This window comes from Equus quagga, chromosome 7, assembly GCF_021613505.1.
Source record: "Equus quagga isolate Etosha38 chromosome 7, UCLA_HA_Equagga_1.0, whole genome shotgun sequence".
Taxonomy (NCBI): domain Eukaryota; kingdom Metazoa; phylum Chordata; class Mammalia; order Perissodactyla; family Equidae; genus Equus; species Equus quagga.
Genome location: NC_060273.1, coordinates 2,745,074 through 2,762,750, shown reverse-complemented (window position 1 = coordinate 2,762,750; position 17,677 = coordinate 2,745,074). Strand labels below are relative to the sequence as shown.

The following is a 17,677-nucleotide window of genomic DNA, read 5'->3' as shown; positions in this document are numbered from 1 at the left end:
GGCAGGCCAGGCAGCGGCGGGTGGGGCAGGGACGGCGCGGGCGGCGGGGTCAGCGACAGCGACGCGCGGGCCCGGCCCCGCCGCGAGTGGGCACGGACGCGGGCGAGCCGCGGGTGCGAGCGGGAGCGGGGGAGCCGCGCCGCCAGCTTGGCTGCCGCCGCTCCCGGGCCTGGCGCGCGCCTCCCGCGGCAGTCCGGTTCCTCGGTGGGAGGCCACGCGCGGCGCGGCAGACGGCCCAGCCAATCGGAGCCGCGCTCCGCCGCGCCCCAGCCAATCAAGGGCCAGTGCGCTGGCTGCGGGCGCGTCTCTCCCTCCGGCTGTCACGAGCTCCCCGCTGGCAGCCAGTCAAAGGCAGCAGCGCTCTCTGTCAAGTTCTTCTTCCCGCCCTCCCCTGCTCTCAACCAATCACGGTGCCCCGTGGTGCCACAGGCCCCACCCTCCACTAGTCCTGAGACCAGGCTCTGCACCCGCGCAGTGGGCGCCCCCACCTGGCCCGGCCTGAGGGTCCCCTGAGCCGCGGCGTCCCCATGGCTGCCGTGCCCCGCCCCGCCGCGCCCCCCTGCAGCGGCCAATGAGTAGAGAGTGTGTGGCTCTCCTCTTTTGGGGTCTGCCCTAGTGTTTCCAGACTGATGCGCCTGGGTGTGGTTCAAGACCCACACAGATTTCCCTTCAATTTCCTTAAAGAAGAGATGAAACGATATCATAATTCAAAAGCAAAGTTTGATGACATGTAGCATTTGTGGCAACGTTGCTAAGAACGGTTATAAATGACAGGTGGGTGAGAATCTGAAAAAAGGAGAAAGTGGTCAGTCTTTTTAAAATCGGAATATAGAAACCTATATTAGAAGAATATTAGAGCATTTCTACGTGGGTTAGGAAGGACATCACCCACTGCCCTCACTGAGACAGTCTGCTCAATGTCTCCTGAGCCCAGATGTTGGCCTCTAATCCTGTCCTCCGGTAAAAAGATGTGGTTTATTCCATGCCTGGGGGCAGAGAAAGATAAGACTATTTGGATACTTTTAAAGAATTAGTAGTTTTGTGAAAAAGCAAAAGTCTGTGATGATTCTCAAATAGAGCAAATCAAATGAGGTAGGCTAAGAGAAATCAGGCTGGAGTTCCAATAATGTTTATAGAAACTCCTAAAGGTTGATCAACCCAAAACCTTGTGCATATTGTGGTGAGGTTTGGGCCTGCACCGAAATCCCGCTATTGTAAATCAAGCCAATAGGAAGTTGAGCTGAGTTCCTTATAGGGTGCCAAATCCCATCGGTTCTTCAGTTAAAACTTAACCAGGCTGCAAGAAGAGGTGTGGGCCTGGAAAGGCACAGCTCAGAACACGGAGGCTCGGAGAGACTGGTTCAGGGACCCGCCAGGCTTTAGGTCAAAGCTCAGAACAGTAGGTCAATCCCCAATTTTACAACCTCCACTCGGGACCCAGCCTAGGAAAGCAGTTTGCTTCCATATTTCCGGGTGAGTAAATTTGTAATCATGGGATGGGAAAACGAAGTGATCCAGTAGCACTGATCCTGAAACTTGATTAGTAACGGCTTTTTAAGATGTTTGAACACACTCAGTAATCTGAGATGTTAAATGTCTGGTTTATTCCTTTCCAGGAGCCCTGTAAGTGCTTAGGGAGAAGTTTCTGGTTGGATCTGCACCCCTCCGCTCCATTGAGAGGTCAAGTAGATTATGTGTGCAATTGTTTGACATGTCTAAGGGAATTGAAAGTTCATCAGGCTTGTAGGGCATGCTGCATATTTGGGGGGAAGTCGATCTGTCGATTTCTAATCTAACTGAGCATTAATCAAAGAATGGGGAAGTTCTATATCCAAATTATAAGATAAATCAGTACAGTGACATCTAGAAGACAAGTGTAAAGGCTTCAGGAAAATGAGATTTTTACTTTAATAACTTTAATACATTGATTATAAATTAAAACACAGTTAATGCACAGGTCCCCTAAATGGATGTGGTTCCCCCACTAGATTGTGACCCAGCGATGCTCCCTCCCCAAGGGCAGGGCTGAGTGTGTTCTGTTCTCACACCTCTCCCCTTGGAGTACAGCCCTGGCACACAGCCACATTGACGTTTGTTGAATGAATGAATGAATGAATGAATGGAAGGAGGTGCTGGGTGGAGGCTACAGGCCCAGGTGCCCCACCCCAGCCAGCTGATCCCTGCCCCCACGGCACACAGAGGCAAAGAGGGAAGCACACTGCCTTTATTAATACTTCAGCCGGGCCAGAGGCTGAGCCTGAGGGTCTGGCCATCCTTGCCTGGCTGCCCAGGCTCTGCCCAGAGGCGCTCAGGATGGGTGGGGGATGGGCTCCAGTGCTTAGCATTTCCCAAGAGGGCAGCGGCCTGGGAAGAGGGAGAGCAGAGCGCTGGTGAGGTCTGGCCCCCTCCTCACTTCCCAGGGGACCTGAGCCCTCTCCTTCCTCTGGTCTCTGAGGTCAGTCACTCAGCAGATGCCTACAGGTGGCCTGAGAGCCTGCTCTCTCTCCCAAGGGCTGGGGACCCAGTGCAGCCTGGAGGGCTGACAATGGTGGCATGGGGCGAGTAGGGGACTGGGCCAATGTGCTCCCTCTCACCTCCATAGCCATTTCCCAGCAGGTCACTGATGTCTCTCTTCACCTCAGGGCCCCCTAAGGTGCACAAGGCAGGGCACCTGGGTCACCAGAGGACTTCAGAGTCCTCCTGCCCACCCCAATTTCACCCCAGGCCCTGGGAGACCCCCACTCACCGAAAGGCCCGGGGCCCAGGTCTGGCCTCAGTTGCCCATAGGGCCCTGGAGGGAGGGACAGAAGGTGGGAGCACTGAGTCCCCGATGGTCCGCCTTCCAACTCTGTCACCTCCCCATCTTGGTCTAGTGTCCAGGTTCCTGCTCAGGGCCCCTGCTCCACCTGCCTCTCCTCCAGCCCCACCCTTTCCTGCCTATTCCCTCCTGTCTTCCTCTGCCACCAGTGCCACCCCTCTATCTCTGCAGGGCTGTGGGGTGGGCCTGGGCCCAGGACCCAGCCCCCCAGTGCCACCCCTGACCCCCCACAGCACTCTTCCACACACCCCATTACCTGGCTGGCTGCTGACCCCTGGATATGTGCCTCCAGCAGCATATCCAGGCTTCAGGGCAGCTCCCCAGGGCTGGAGGGAGGGCCAGGGAAAGCCCCTCAGGGAAGCGGCCTGACCTGCAGGAGGAAAGCTGGCATGGGCACCCTGCTCACTGGACCTGGACATCCAGCATGCCCTGGTCCTCCCCAGACATCGGATCCCCCGCCCACTTGGCCTGGTCCCTGCAACGCTTGCTTACCGGGGTTCTCTCTGCTCCCTGAACACTCATTTCTTACCATTTCCTTCAGGGGCTGGAGCTGCTGCTCTGGAGTCCACAAGCACTTCCTCCTCATACCCTGCAAGAGATCCAAGCCATTCCTGCCCAGCCCCTGGACGTCCTTTCCCCTCACCCCTGCACTGTCCCCTGGGGCCAACTCACCATTCCTAAAGCCATTGGCCCCAGGGAACCCTGGAGGAGAAAAAAGAAGGTCAGAGGCAGGAGCAGCCCCTGAGCCTGGGCCTCCCACCCCACCCCACCCCCAGGCACCTGGCTGCGGGTGGGCCTCAGGGAAGACCCCAGCTCCCAGACCACCATTCCAGTAACCAAACCCTGCAGGAGAGAGGTTAGGGAGGGGCTGGGGGGCAGTACTGACAGACCAGGAGGACTCCTCGTGGTGAGACAGACCGACTCAGAGATGACCTGAGAGGACCTCGCACCTTTCCCCACCGTCAGCCAGCTAACCCCGTACAACCTCTGGGGTCCCACCTTCCAGAAGCCTCCCCAACCTCCCTCTAGGCAGCCTCAGTCTGTCATTCCACCCTTGCCTGAGACACTGCACCTGGTTCTGGCCACCACTGTGCATAGTCAATATGCACTGGGTGAATAAGGAAAGAGAGAGACAGACACGGCGAGAGACAGCAACAAGGAGGACTCGCCATGAGGAAGATGCCAGCTCATGCCCAAGATGGGGGCCCGGGGGGCTCACCGACTTTCTGGGGCTGAAGGCCACCACCAAAGCCTGGAGGAGAGGAAACAGGGGTCAGAGATGGGGGGTTGGAGACAGCTGCAGTCTTTGGTCCCTTCATCCGAAGCTGACGGAAGGGAGGGGAGGGTAAGGAAGGGGAGAACTCAGACTCACCCACTTCTGCTCCTGGTCCATAGCCATTCAGAGGCTGGTACCCTGTGAAGAGAATGGAGATCAGACGGGAGGACCCAGACTTTCCCTAACTCCTTGGGGGCCACATGTGGACCTTAGGGACTCTGAGGAGGAAGAAGGCATTCTCCCTATCCACAAAGAACAGAACAGAAGAAATGAGCTTAGAAAGCAGCAACAGAGAGTGAGGGTAGGCTCAGGGAGGGACTTCCTGGCCTTGTGGTGCCCAAACAGCTGAGGCAGCTAGGGAACAAGAGTGTTGCAGGAGTGACCCTGATCTGGCATGGGGACAGGGAGCAGACAGACTCACACCTGCTTTCTGAGGTTTCAGTCCCCACTGGATGGCTGCAGTTGGTGCTAGGAAGAAAGCCAGGGGACAGGAGTGAGCCCGAGGCAGGGTGGGTTGGGAATGCTGCAGCCTGCCATGGGGGCAGGGGCTGGGGGGAGCTGCCATATTGGAGGTTACATGGGGTCTCAGGACCAGAGTTCAGCTTTCCCTCAACTAGCTCACTGTGACAAGGCTCTGTCTCAGCTGGAGAATGGGCACAGGGGCTTCTGAGCTGCCCAGGCAGGCCCAGCTCCTCCAGGGACGGGTACCCCCAATGTCCCCCCTCCACACTGACCTGGGAAATTGCCATTCTGCACAGGGTGGGGGGGAGCTGGGAATTCAGGCCCCAACCACCCCTTTTATCTTAACAGCTCCCCAGAGGGGGAGGCCTGGGGAGAAGCAGTGAAGGGCCCCTCCCATTGCAGGGATGTGGACGGGGGAGGGACAGAGCACTGAGCGCAGGCCAGCACCCACCCCAGGCTGCCCTCCTGGACTTAGCCTGGCCAAGTCATCAGCCTGCGGTGGCTTCTAAGGCAGACACAGGTTCCAAGAGAGGTCATTGGCCAGGTCAGGAAAACCCCAGCTCCCAGGAGCCACAAGCTCCTGTGGTGACAGGTGACAGAGCCACCTGACATGGTTCCTGCTGTTTGCCCACCCAGCCCCTCCGCCTTCCAGCAACATCCCCTCCACCTCCCTCCTTGCCACACCCTTCCAGCCCCAGAAGCCTCACCTGGCTGGGCCCCCAGCCCGTTTCCGTTGCCATATCCTGGAGAGGAAAGCAGGGAGATGAGGGGCAGTATTTAGGGAAGGGGGTGTGGAAGGTGAGGCAGGAGGAGGCGCAGGACAGAGATGCGGGGGTCTCACTCGCCTGGCTTCTGAGGTTTCACACCCTCTCCCAGACCTGCAGGAGAGACAGAGGCCGCTTCAAACCAGGCCCCGCCCTAGTAAGGAGGCCTCCCTCCCCGACAGGGCCCTCACTGCCCTCACCTGCTGGGATTTGCAGCCCGGCCCCTGGCGGGGATCCTGGGAGGAAGAGCAGATAGGAGAGCAGCAGCTGGCTGGGGGAGACCCCACTCTGCCTCTTCTCTTCCTCAGGACCCCTCTTTGCCCCATGGGGCCCTTTGCCCCCTCCCCGCCACTTCCCAGAACTCCAGGGCCCACCCGCTGCCTCCTTCACCTGGCTGGGCCCTTTGGCCTGGGAAGGCTCCGGCTGCCAGCCCGTTCCTGTAAACTGGGGAGACAGGGTGGGGGTTGTGAGGCGGAACAGGGTGGGGAAGTAGACAGTTTCTGGGGATAGAGAGGAGTCGTGGTGGGGGGAGGTCCAATTCTGACACCAATTCCAATTTTGGGGGTTTCCAATACCACCAAACAATTCTCAGAAGCCAGCTGGGTGTCTGACAATTTAACTCAATTCTGACACTATTTAACCTGGAGATGGCGTCAGATCCCACAGGTTAAGGGCTCAGTCCAACAAGACCGTTCCTCTCCTCACCCATTTCAGGTGCCAATCGCCAGTCCAGGTTGTCACCCGTGCTTCTGACCCACCAGCTATAAATGGGAGGTTCCCATGACCCCCTCCTTGTGTTCGATTAATTTGCGGGAGTGGCTCACAGAACTCGGGAAAATATTTTACTTACTAGATTACTCGTTTATTGTAAAAGGATCTAACTCGGGAACAGCCAGATGGAAGAGATGCACAGGGCAAGGTATGGGGGAGGGGTGTGGAGCTTCTTGCTCTCCCCAAATCCCCACGTGCTCCTCAACTCGAGAAGCAGCTCTCCAATCCCAGTCCTTCCGGGTTTTCAGGCCGCTGGCATGATTGATTACCCCATTGGCCATTGGTGATTGAACTCACTCTCCAGCCCCGCCTCCTCCCACAGGTCAGGGGTGGGATTGAAAGTTCCAACCCTCTAACCACGAGGTGGGTTCCCCTGGCAACCAGCCCCTATCCTTAGGTGACCCAGGGGCTTTCCAAAAGTCATCTCATTAACACAACAAAAGACACCATTAACGCCCTCCTCACTTAGGAAGTTCCGAGGCTTTTAGGAGCTAGCTCTGTGCCAGAAATGGGAGGGAAACAAAATAAACATCTCTTGTTATAAACCTCAGTATCACAAGCGGGTAGAGAAAAAGGGTTCACCTGGCTTCTGCAGCTTCATGCCCTCACCAATGCCTGGAGAAGAGACGGAAGCAGGTGAGGCACCCAGGACCCACCCACTGGGCCTCTCCCCCAGCACCCTGGCATCTGGCCCCCCAGCGCCCACCCCCCTACCTGGTCCGTAACCGATAGGAACCTGAGGGCCTGTGGGGACAGAGAGGGAGAGGCTGAGGTGCAGGAGGCTGGGGACTGGGCTGCCCTTCCCTCCCAGTTTAGGAACCAAAAGCCCTGGGGCCGCCTCTGCCCCATGCCACCTCCATTCATCGCCAACTCCACCCTCTCCAAGTCTGGCAGGAGCCCAGAGTGGATTCTCAGAACAGGGTCTCAGTGAGGATCATCTCCTCCCCAGGGCCCCTCTTGTCTCCTCCTCTCCCAGCCCCCAGCTCTCCCAACCCCCCACTACCTGCTCCGTAGCCATTCTGAGCTGGGGGGCCTGCAGGGTAGCCATTCTGAGCTGGGAGGCCTGTGAGGGAGGGAGGGATGAACAGGGGTTTGGGACCCTGGCTAAGGTGGGGGTGAAGGTCTGGCCCGTGGTCCCCCCTTCAGAGCCAAGCCCTAACAAGGGCTCCTCCAGCCCCTCATAACCATTCACCAATCCTGCCCCTCGAAGGCCTGCAGGGAGGCGGGAGAGGACACCAAGATGCGGAACCCCGCCCCAGACCCCACCAGTCTCACCTGGCTGGGCACCCAGCCCATTGCCGTTCCCAAATCCTGGGGAGACAGACCGAGGTGGGAGTGTGAATGGGGGAGAGGAACTCAGGGTTTTGGGGAGGGAGGAAGACAGGTAGGGGAAGGCTCACCCGGCTTCTGGGGTTTCACGGCCCCTCCAAAGCCTGGTAGGGGGACAGGGAGCAGGTGAGGGACCCGGCCCCCCCCTCTGGGCCTCCCCAGAACCCCGGCCCGCCCCTACCTGGTCCATAGCCGTTCTGAGTCACAGGGCCTGTGGGGAGAAGAGGGGAATGATAAAGATGGCCATGGGGCTGAGGGGGTGAGGCCAGCACTGGAGTCCCTTGGTCTGGCCTCCCACTCCTCTCCGCATGGTCCTTGGTGCCCCTGGACACCCCAATCCCCTCTTAGAGTCATACACAGGCCCAGCACAATACACTTAGGTCTGCAGGAGGTGGGGGCCAAGAGAAAAGGCCTGAGAGGGACAAGGGACAGGATGGCTCTCCTCTCACCTCTCACCTGGCCGCTGGACTTTCTGGCTCCCTCCTAGGCCTGGGGAGGCTGAGAGGCTGACATTGCCTCTGCCAGGCCTCTCCTTACCCCCCAGGCCCCACCCCTCCATCTGCTGTGCCCCCAGCTCTTGCTTCTCTCCTCCCTCACAACCCCTCCGGCCCCATCCAGCTGCGCTCACCTGGCTGGGCTCCCAGTCCATTTCCCTGAATGTATCCTGAGGAGGAAAAGCAGGGGCGGGTATGAGGGCCAGTGTCTGCAGGGTTCAGGAGGGGGCAGGGCAGAGTCGGTGGCCTCAGAGACAAGGTGCGAGGGGGGGTCTCTCCCGTCCCTTCCAGGCCATAGGCAGACCCCTCCAACTCCCCACTACTCCACACATAGCCCCTGCCCCAGCTCCTTGCCCTCCTCTCTCCCCCTAAGAAGCCTGGGCCCCTGCCCCAAGGGAGGCCCCCTCCTAGCCCTTTCCCAGATCCTGGAGAGAGAGACGGAGGTATGAGCAGGGGGTGCTCCGGCTTCAGGGGGACGTGGATAGAGACAAGACTAGGGCAGGACTCACCTGGCTTCTGGGGCTTCATGCCCCCCCCGAAGCCTGGAGAAGAAACGGGGGCAGGTGAGGGACTCAGGAGCCCCCATCTGCAGGCCTCCCCAGGCTCCTCCCACTCTGCTCCTACCTGCCCCGTATTCGTTCTGGGTTTCCTGGCCTGTGGGGAAAGGAAGGGTGAGCTGGAGGGATTTGGGGTCTTGCTGAGGTGGAAGTGAAGGTCCGCCCTCTTGGACCAAGCCAGAAAGCTGGGATCCTAGAGGCTTCCTTTCAGCACCCCTCAGTTATTCACCAGTCCTGCCTCTCCAAGGCCTGGAGGGAGGTGGGAGGCGATACCCCCCACCCCAGACCCCACCAGTCTCACCTGGCTGGGCACCCAGCCCATTGCCGTTCCCAAATCCTAGGGGGACAGACCAAGGTGGGAGTGTGAACAGGGGGAGGGGAGCTCAGGGTTTTAGGGGGTGGAGAGAGGCAGAGGGAGGCTCACCCGGCTTCTGGGGTTTCACGGCCCCTCCAAAGCCTGGTAGGGGGACAGGGAGCAGGTGAGGGACCCGGCCCCCACCTCTGGGCCTCCCCAGAACCCCGGCCCGCCCCTACCTGGTCCATAGCCGTTCTGAGCTGCAGGACCTGGTGGGAGAAGAGAGGGGTTCTGGGTTCTCTCTGTGGCTCCCCCCAAAGCCGGTGCCCCCACCCCCAGCCAGGTCCTTGACCTCCCCCTGGGGTCCAGCCTCCCTTCAGAGCCTGAATGCCATACCCAGCTGCCTGGGTCCCATCTGATTGGGTGTCACTGCCAGCACCCAAGTTAACCAGCCAGAAAGGTGGACTCCTTGATGGGGAGTCCCTTGAGGGGACCCCTTCCCCTCACCAACAACATGCTGTCAGCTCTGGCTCCTGTCACCTTGGCCTCCAAGCCGTTTCCAGGGCCTGGACCCTCTTGGGTCCTCTCTTGGATGCCCCAGCTCAAGAACCCACCAATTTCTCAGTGGGCCACAGCCAGCAGCCTCCTCCTGGCCTCCGCTTCCTCTTCCCCAGGAGGCCCGGGCTCCCCTCTAGTGGGCAGCCTGGCCGTGTTGCTTTCAGCTCCTTTCCTGTCTGCCTCTTCCCGCCTGCCCCAGCCTCTGGGAGTGCCTGCCTCCAGCACCTGGCTGGCCCCTGGATGTTTGTTGAATGAATGTTTGTTTTGTGACACCAGGTGGGAGGGCGGGTCTCATCTAGCTTCTGGGGTTTTAGTTCTCCCAGGCCTTGGAAGAGAAGGGGACTGTCTGTGCATCTACCTGACCCTGCCTCTTCCCTCACAACTAGGGTTGGGCCCGCATATCAGCTACCCCCTCAAGGACCCCCCCACTCCTAGAGCTCCAGGGCCACACCTGGTTGGGCTCCTGGCCCATTCCCATTCCCAAATCCTAGGGAGACAGAGGAAGAGGGACCAGGAGAGATCCAGGGCTTGGGGGCAGCAGACAGAGAATGTGATAATGGACAGAGACTGGGATAGAGTGGGGCTCACCTGGCTTCTGGGGTTTTCCACCCTCTCCAAAGCCTGGGGAAGAGATGAGCAGGTGAGGGGCCCTGAAGCCTCCACCCAGAAATTCAGCCCCTACTCCCAGCTTCCACCCCCATCCACTCTCTACCTGGTCCAAAGCCATTCTGAGCTGCGAGACCTATGTGGGGGGTGACACAGTAAAGTTGGGCATTGCTGAAGTGGGAAAGGCCCCCAGTCCCCACCTCAGCCCCCTGAACCCCTGCCCTCCCCTCACATCCCTCCATTCAGCCTGGATAGATTCACAAGAGGAGTAGGGGGAGGTGACTGGGGGACCTGTGACAGGAAAGAGGCAGGACCCCCAGACCTCCCCCTCACAGCTGCCATCTGGTCCTGAGACCCACCCCCCCCCCTCCCCCGGCCAAGTCTTAAATGCCACCATTTTTCCCCACCCCTATGCTGGCTGCTGGCCCAGCCCAGCCCTGAAAACACCCGCCAGCTTCCTCCTCACATCCTCCTCCTCCGCTCCACTGAGTCCTGGAGCCAAGTGTTTTTCAGGTATTAACAAGATCTTTCACGTTCTGCTTAAAACCCCAAGGGGGCATCCCACTGCCGAGAATAAAACCCCCAAGCCTCCAGCCCCCTCTCAGCCTCAGCCTCCATCCTCCCATGGGGTCACCCCAGTCCTGAACACAGCCCACAGTGGCTGCACGTGTGGTTCTGGGCTTGTGGGCTGGGCCCAGCGAGTCTGCAGCCTGGTCAAGGTTGACCAGCGCAGCATCTGCAGTGGCCAGCTGCAGCCTGGCTCAGGGCAGGTGCTTGGATAACACTGATCGTGAGCTGGACCCTGACTTCTCCCTCTGAGCACCCACCCCAGCACCACCCACCCCTCCTAGGCTGGGCCCCCAGGCCATTGCCAGTGCCATGCAGTGTCCTGGAGAGGGAAAGCAGTGTGAGGAGTGGGGTGGGAGGACTGGGGTTGAGAGGAGACAAGGACAGGGATGGGCAGGGACAGAGTCAAGATGGGGGACAGGAGGGCAGGGTCTCTGGCTCGCCTGATTTCTGAGGTTCCAAGGCCCCTCCCAAGCCTGGAGAAAGACCAGGCAGGTGACTGAGCCACATGCAGACCCCACCTCTCCTCACAGAAATCAATTTTCTGCCCTCCTGATCCTGAGTTCCCCTAGCCACCCCCTCCTTCCTAGAACCTGGCTTGGCCCAGTGTCCTCACCTGGCTGGGCTCCAACTCCCAGGAAGGCCCTGGTTCCCATCCCATTCCCGTTGGCATATCCTAGGGAGGCAGCAGAAAGGAGTAAGGGGAGGCCAGGCAGCAGGGGTGGACAGGGACAGAGGGACAGCGTAGGACTCACCTGGTTTTTGGGGTTTCACAATCCCTCCAATTCCTGAGAAAGAGACAGAGATAAAGTGATGGAGCCTGGAACTCCCTGAACCCCTAAACCCAAGCATATGCCCCCAGCTCTCACCCCCCTCCCCTACCTGGTCCCTGGCCACTGTTCTGAGCCACCCTCACCTGGCAGGGCTCCTGCCCCGGGAAAAGCACTGACTCCTAAACCATTTCTGCTCCCAAATCCTGGGGACACAGAAGTGGGGACTGTAAGCCATGGGTTGGGCAGGTTCAAGCACACAGAGGGGGCTGGGATGGAAATGGCAGGAAAGTGCCAAGATGGGCCAGGGCAGGGCTCTCCCTCATTTGCGGGTTTCATTCTCCCTCCCAGGCCTGGGGAGAGGCTGAGCCCTTTGTCCTCCCCACAGAACCCAACTCTCTCCCCTACTGATTCCCTGATTCCAGCTCTTCTCCCTTCCTGAACCCCAGGGCGGTGCCCCAGGCGTCCTCACCTGGCTGGGCTCCCAGCCCTGGGAAGGCCCCAGCTCCCAGGCCATTGCCATATCCTGGGGAGAGACAGCCAGAGGGCAGAATGAGGAGGAGGGGCTGGGGCTTCAAAGGGAGCAGACAGGCGGTGATGACCATGGCGGGTGGACAGAGGGGCATGGAGCTGGGGCTCACCTCGTTTCTGAGGTTTTACAGCTCCTCCAACGCCTGAGGAGAGAAATGCAGTAGATGAGGGGACCCCAGGGACCCAGCCTCTTCTGGGGCTCCACAGCCATGCTGAGCTGAGGGGTGAGGCAGGGGTGCTTGGGCTCCCAGCTAAGGTGGAGGTGAAGCAGGGGTACCCTTGTTCTCCCTTTCCCAAACCAGACTTCAGGAACCCTCATGGTCCTTCCCTCCACCTCCTGTGAGTCACGAGTTCGGCCCCAGGGAGTCTGGGAAAAGACCCTCCTGATCCTGACCAGGCCGTATCCCCCCCCACGTCCATACCCATCCCTCTTCCCCCACCTCACCTGGCTGGGCTGCAACACCTGGGAAGGCCCCTGCTCCCAGCTGGTTCCCATTCCCAGGCCCTGGGGAGATAGGGCAGGAGAGGGTGAGAGGGGAGTAAGGGAGCAGTGGGGGGCAGGGCATAGAGATGGGGAGAGACAAGTAGGGTGGGGTTATCACCTGGCTTGAGGGGTCTCACACCCCCTCCAGCGCCTGAGAAGGAGACGGGGATCAACTGAGGGTCTCAGACGACCCCATTTCAGGGATGCCCCTAGACTCCTGGCCTCAGCTCCCCCAACCCTGGGCTCATCTCTACCTGTTCCATAGCCATTCTGAGCTGGAAGGCCTGTGGGGAGGGGGAGGGATGAACTGGAGAGGTTTGGGGTCCCAGCTGGGGTGGGGATGCAGGACCCTTGGACCCAGCCAGAAATAGCAAACCTGAAGGCTCCCTATCTGCCCCCTCAATCATTCACCAATCCTCCTACCAACCCCCCACCCCCCGCCTGGGAGGGAGGCAAGGAGACAGACGACCAACTCCCAGACCCCACTATTCTCACCTGGCTGGGCTCTCAGCCCATTCCCGTTCCCGAATCCTGGGGCACAGATAGAAGTGAGGGGTGTGAGAGAAAGATGGAGAGATAGAGAGAGCTGGCCCTGGGCAGGGCTCGCCTGGCTTCTGAAGTTTAACACCCCCTTGGGAGCCTGGGGAAAACCCAGGGAGCAGATGAGGGACCCAGAATCCTCTCCCTCAGGGTCTCCTCAGGACCCGCCTACCCCTCCCCCCAGCTTGCTCCCAGCTGGCCCAGGGGACACGCAGTGAGCCAGGCTTGCTTGCCCTGGGGCGGGGCTTAGTGGGCCGACACAAGGAACAAGCAGGGACAGGAAAGAATTGGGGGTGCCCAGGGCAAGGTATACAGATGAGATGACACCAGAACAGTCTTGATGGATTCCTGGGGGGAGGGGAGTGTGTGCAGGAGGGAAAAGGACAGAGGCCTGCAGGAAGGGGTCATGGGGGCTTCTCTGCCTGGGAAGTGTCAGTGATGTCCCTAGGTATTTGAATTTCTGAGACAGCTGCCCTCTAACCCCAAAATCCCCCTTGCCCATCCCTTACCTGCTCCCAGGCCACTGGGGGGACCGTAGCCTGTTGGGAAAATGAGAAGCTGAGCCTGGGCAGGCAGGAGGGGCCAGGAGCAGGGGTGCCCCACCCTCATTTAGAGGACACAGGGCTGCCCCCACCCTGCCTGCCTCTCAGCCAGCTTCACCTGATCTGTAGCCATTTGAGCTCCATAAACCTACAGGGTCGGGGAGAAGGGGGGTGGCTTAGGAGAGGGCAAAGAGGGCTGAATCTGTATGACCCGCCTCCTGCTCTGCAGAGCAAGAGTGCACCCCCTCTCTGGGCCTCAGCTTCCCCTCTGGTCACAGGAGGGGCGAGGACAGAGCCAGGTGAACAGACCAGCGTCAGGGACAGCGGAGGCTGAAGGGTCCTTCGGCATGGAGGGAGGTGTCTGGGCAGGTCCCCCACACCCTCTTCCTCAGGGACATGTGTCCTCTCCCCTCCATTCTTACTTCAGAGGGTCTTTGGACCCCTCCCTTCCTGGAAATCTCATCCTCCTGGCCACCCCCCAATCTTTCTCTCCTGCAGCCTGGAGGCATCAAATCTCAGGAGGGAGCCCCTTCTCCCACCCTTAGGACCCCACAGACCTTTCTGTGACACCCAGCCCCTCCTGCCCCAGCCCCGGGCCCTGCTCCAGCTTGCCTTGTTCCCTCCCCTCCTGTCCCACCTCCAGGCCTTTGTCCCATCTTGCTCCCAGGGATGTCCTTCCCCTTTCCTGTCACAACCTGTCCCCCTAAGACCCAGCTCCAGGCCCCTCCTCCGTGCCTGATGTTCTCACATCCAGAGCTAGAGTCTGCCCCAACGCAACTCTGCAACTCCGTTCCTAGGGCGGCAGGTGTCTGTGCTCCCTGCCCTTGAACTGACCAGGGACAGGCTGCCTGCCGCAAAGACAGGGAGGGACTCCGTGCTTTCCTAGGCCCCTCATCTGGATCCTGGAACTGAGGAATTTCTGGGGTTCTCCCACAGAGAACTCCCAGACCCCTGGGGGGAGAGACCAGGCCCTCTTCCTTGACTCCAGTGCTGGGAGGGCCCACTTACCTTTCCCCAGGCCTGGAGACAACGGAGGCAGCCCTGGGGAGCAAGGGAGGGGGACTGACTCAGGGCAATGACCCCAGAGATGGGGAGGAGTCAGGACCCAGCCCTCTATCCCCTAGTGCCCGAAAACCCTGCCCAGCCCAGACTTCACACATCTGCCCCCCCTGTCTCCAGAGCCCCAGCATCTGACCCAACACTCTCCCTACACCCCCAGCCCCACCCTCAGCTGTTCAGGCCGTCTAGCCAGCGGCTGCCCTCACCGCCTTGCAGGCTTTCAGAAGTCAGGCAGAGCAGGAAGAGGGCGGCGGGGAAGGCCTGGGTGCCCATGGTGCTGGGCGGAGTGGGAGGGTACTGGGCCTTCGGGCCTTTAAAGACCCTGCTGGGTGGAGGCCCTCACCCAGGCCCCCCAGTAGCAGAGGGTCTGCTGGCAGTCCCCAGGGGCCAGTCCCCCCTCCCTCCGCAGCAGGAGTCCAGCCTCCTCCCTGCCCCACCCCTCATCCATCATGGGCGCTGACAGCCAGGACAGACAAGCCCCACCTGGCCCCCTGAGGGTCCTCCACCCTTGTCAGGGACTGGCACCGGGCGCCAGGCCTGGAGGGCTCCGATGTACCCCCAGCAGCTGGCAAGAGGTAGGCAGGCACCCCAGGCCCAGCCCCAACACAGCTGGGGAGATGGGAGAGCCAGGCCAAGAACTGTGGGTGTGGCTGGCAGGGGAGACTCAGAATGAGTTACAGTGTTACCCGGATAGAGAGCAAAGGGGACAGAGGCCACAGAGTGTTAGGATGTTACAGAGGCGGATGGAGAGGCAACAGTGTAGCAGAGTGGATCTGACAGACAGGCGGTCCCCAAGAACAGCCAATCTGTTATCCATCTAACCCTGGAGACCACACGGACGACACCCAGAGACAGCCCTTCCTCCCCAACTGAGGCTGGGCTTGCAAGAGTGGGCCTGAGCCTCCCCTCCATGAGGCACGGTGGCACACAGGGAGGGGCACCCCATGCTCAGGAGGCCCTTCCAGCTTCCCCTCCATCTCCTGCTCAGCTCCAGCGGCAGCAACTGTCACTTTGGGGGACAGACTCTGGGGGGACCTCTGCTCAGGGTGTGCTTGGGGCAGGATTGCTAGAAGATGCCTGGGCAGCTAGTAACCCCTCTCCATCCTAGGGGGCGGTCACATGAGCCTGGAGCCTGGGCTGGGTGCAGGAGGCTTGGTGGGGAGTTGAGGAATGGAGGACAGGAGAGGCAGGCCTGGGAAACAGCAGGAGTGGAGAGTCTGGACACCAACCCCCACCTCCTCCAGTGCGTCTGTAGACCCCATCAGCTGGCAGGGGACAGCAGTGACTCAGGTCTCCCAGACCCTTGTCCAGAAGGCCCTATATTCTTGTTTTTGTGTGTTTTTTTGTTTTTTGTTTTTTGAGGAAGATTAGCCCTGAGCTAACTGCTGCCAATCCCTCCTCTTTTTGCTGAGGAAGACTGGCCCTGAGCTAACATCCGTGCCCATCTTCTCTACTTTATATGTGGGATGCCTACCACAGCATGGTATGCCAAGCAGTGCCATGTCCGCACCCAGGATCCAAACCTGCAAACCCCGGCTGCTGAAGCGGAACATGCGCACTTAACCACTGCGCCACCAGGCTGGCCCCAGCCTTATATTCTATATCTGCTGGCCTATCCCCTGCCCAGCCAGCCCCTCACGGCACCTCTGGCTAAAGAGTCCAGCCTGCCAAACCAGGCAGCCTGGCAGGGTGGGGCCTGGAGAGGGGCTACAGTGAGGAGACGAGGAGACAGCAGCTGGGAGGGAGCCTCTTGGTGTGAGGCCTCTGAGCCCACAACACCTAGGGGTCTAGCTGCCAGTGCACTACAGGGCTTTTGCCGGGTCCTCCTGCACTCATGGCCCCCAGCACCGAGATGTGCCCGTGCCTCACCTCACTCCTGCCCCCCATGCCCTGCCTGTACCCCTTGATGCCCTCTCTCCCCACATGAAGACCCCAACCCAGGGATCATGCTCACAGGAGCACACACACAGGACCACGCCCAGGGCACTCACCTCTCCACACAGACTCACCTTTGCACAAGGCCCCTCTGCTCCCACCGGGCCCCCTCAGCCCAGTGCCCCGGCGCAGCACCCCACATGCCCACCTCCTGTGCTGCCCTGCAGACAGCCATAACCCAGAGTCCTGGAGGCTGGACCTTCCACTGACTGCTGGGAGGGGCTCAGGGGTGGCCCAGGAGAGCCTGAGACAGCTGGGACCATCCATTTAGGCTCCCCAGGGAGGGCTTTCCTGCCAGGCCACCTGCTCCAGCCCAGCACAACAGGCACCAGCTCCCTGGTCGTTCTCCTCATGGAGGGCAGCTGGGTAGCCTCGTGGTTGCAGACTGGGTGCTGGATTCAGATGCAGATCGGACACACACCTGCTCTCTCTGGCTGGGGAGCTCGAGCAGGAATCTGACCTTCCTGAGTCTGCCCACTGTCCTCTAAAATGATGACACTAAGAGTATCACTGTGTCAGGGCTATTGGGGGAGCTATTTCTTATCCCATTTTACAGATGGGGAAACAGGCAGACAGAAGGGACTTGGTCCAGATTGATTCCTGAGCATGGGGCTGGCATTTGAAGCCAGGCAGTCCACGCAGACCCCCGAGTCCACAGTCCTCCACTCTCTGCTAGTCCACAAACTCCTGGGCGGGCAGCAGGCCCAGTTACCCCAGACATGGTGTCGCTCTCTCTCTACCCCATGCCAGTCTGGGCCCAAGGTGTCTGCTTGAGACCTGGATAGCTGAGGGCCCCCTACAAAGACCCAGACACACGGCTCACCTCACAGGGCGCCAGGGAAGCTTGGCCCAGGAGGAGGCAGGCGGGGAGACCAGGAGGGGCCATGCAGGAGGTATGGGCTGGGTGCCTGCTTGGCCACTGGCAGATGAAATGCCGGTGCCCGCCACCACTGCCAGGCTGCCTGAGTGCTGGCATGGGCCTGTGGAGAATGGCAGCCAGCCTGGGACCTCAGGCCAGTTTGACGCCACTCAGGACCAGCACTGGGTGCAACTGAGCACCCCCAGCCCCTGCAATGCCCCCATCTCCCACCCCCAGCACAGCCATCCCCTCAGCTCACCCTCAACTCCACCTAGGCAGGGCCAGCCTGAGAGCACATGGACCACCTGGGGGCTGAGGGAGCGCCTGATGGAGCCCAGGCCTGGGCTACTTCTGCTCCCAGGCTGTCAATAGAGGAGCAACTTTGAGGGGCCACAGCTGGGAGCCCAGGGCAAGGTGACAGTTGGGGTGTTGCAAGTGCAAGACCGAGGCCCAGGAAGTG

The 17,677-nt window shown here is 60.3% G+C and overlaps 1 protein-coding gene across 1 annotated transcript; it reads right to left on the bottom strand.

Annotated features, from left to right (window-relative positions):
- Positions 1-1,957: 1,957 nt before the first annotated feature.
- GREP1 (glycine rich extracellular protein 1) lies at positions 1,958-11,872 on the bottom strand. The gene is made up of 31 exons (XM_046665533.1): positions 11,740-11,872; positions 11,414-11,473; positions 11,253-11,285; positions 11,114-11,173; positions 10,037-10,066; positions 9,913-9,945; positions 9,006-9,035; positions 8,896-8,928; positions 8,539-8,568; positions 8,424-8,456; positions 8,049-8,084; positions 7,602-7,631; positions 7,492-7,524; positions 7,367-7,402; positions 7,095-7,154; positions 6,806-6,835; positions 6,674-6,706; positions 5,711-5,764; positions 5,521-5,556; positions 5,402-5,434; positions 5,264-5,299; positions 4,518-4,562; positions 4,191-4,232; positions 4,038-4,070; positions 3,599-3,661; positions 3,491-3,520; positions 3,348-3,407; positions 3,075-3,188; positions 2,747-2,791; positions 2,595-2,648; positions 1,958-2,364 (listed from the first exon to the last, which is right to left on the bottom strand). Exons 1-31 carry the CDS (start codon positions 11,870-11,872, stop codon positions 2,339-2,341), a joined length of 1,404 nt encoding a protein of 467 aa, XP_046521489.1. The 3' UTR covers positions 1,958-2,338.
- Positions 11,873-17,677: the final 5,805 nt, after the last annotated feature.

Excerpts from the sequence above, each read along its gene's own strand:
- GREP1 (XM_046665533.1), bottom strand. The coding sequence starts at position 11,872 with ATGGTCATCACCGCCTGTCTGCTCCCTTTGAAGCCCCAGCCCCTCCTC. Across the intron at positions 5,557-5,710 it reads AGGCCAAAGGGCCCAGCCAG|GATCCCCGCCAGGGGCCGGG; the intron begins GTGAAGGAGGCA and ends TCTTCCTCCCAG. Across the intron at positions 5,435-5,520 it reads CGGGCTGCAAATCCCAGCAG|GTCTGGGAGAGGGTGTGAAA; the intron begins GTGAGGGCAGTG and ends TCTCTCCTGCAG.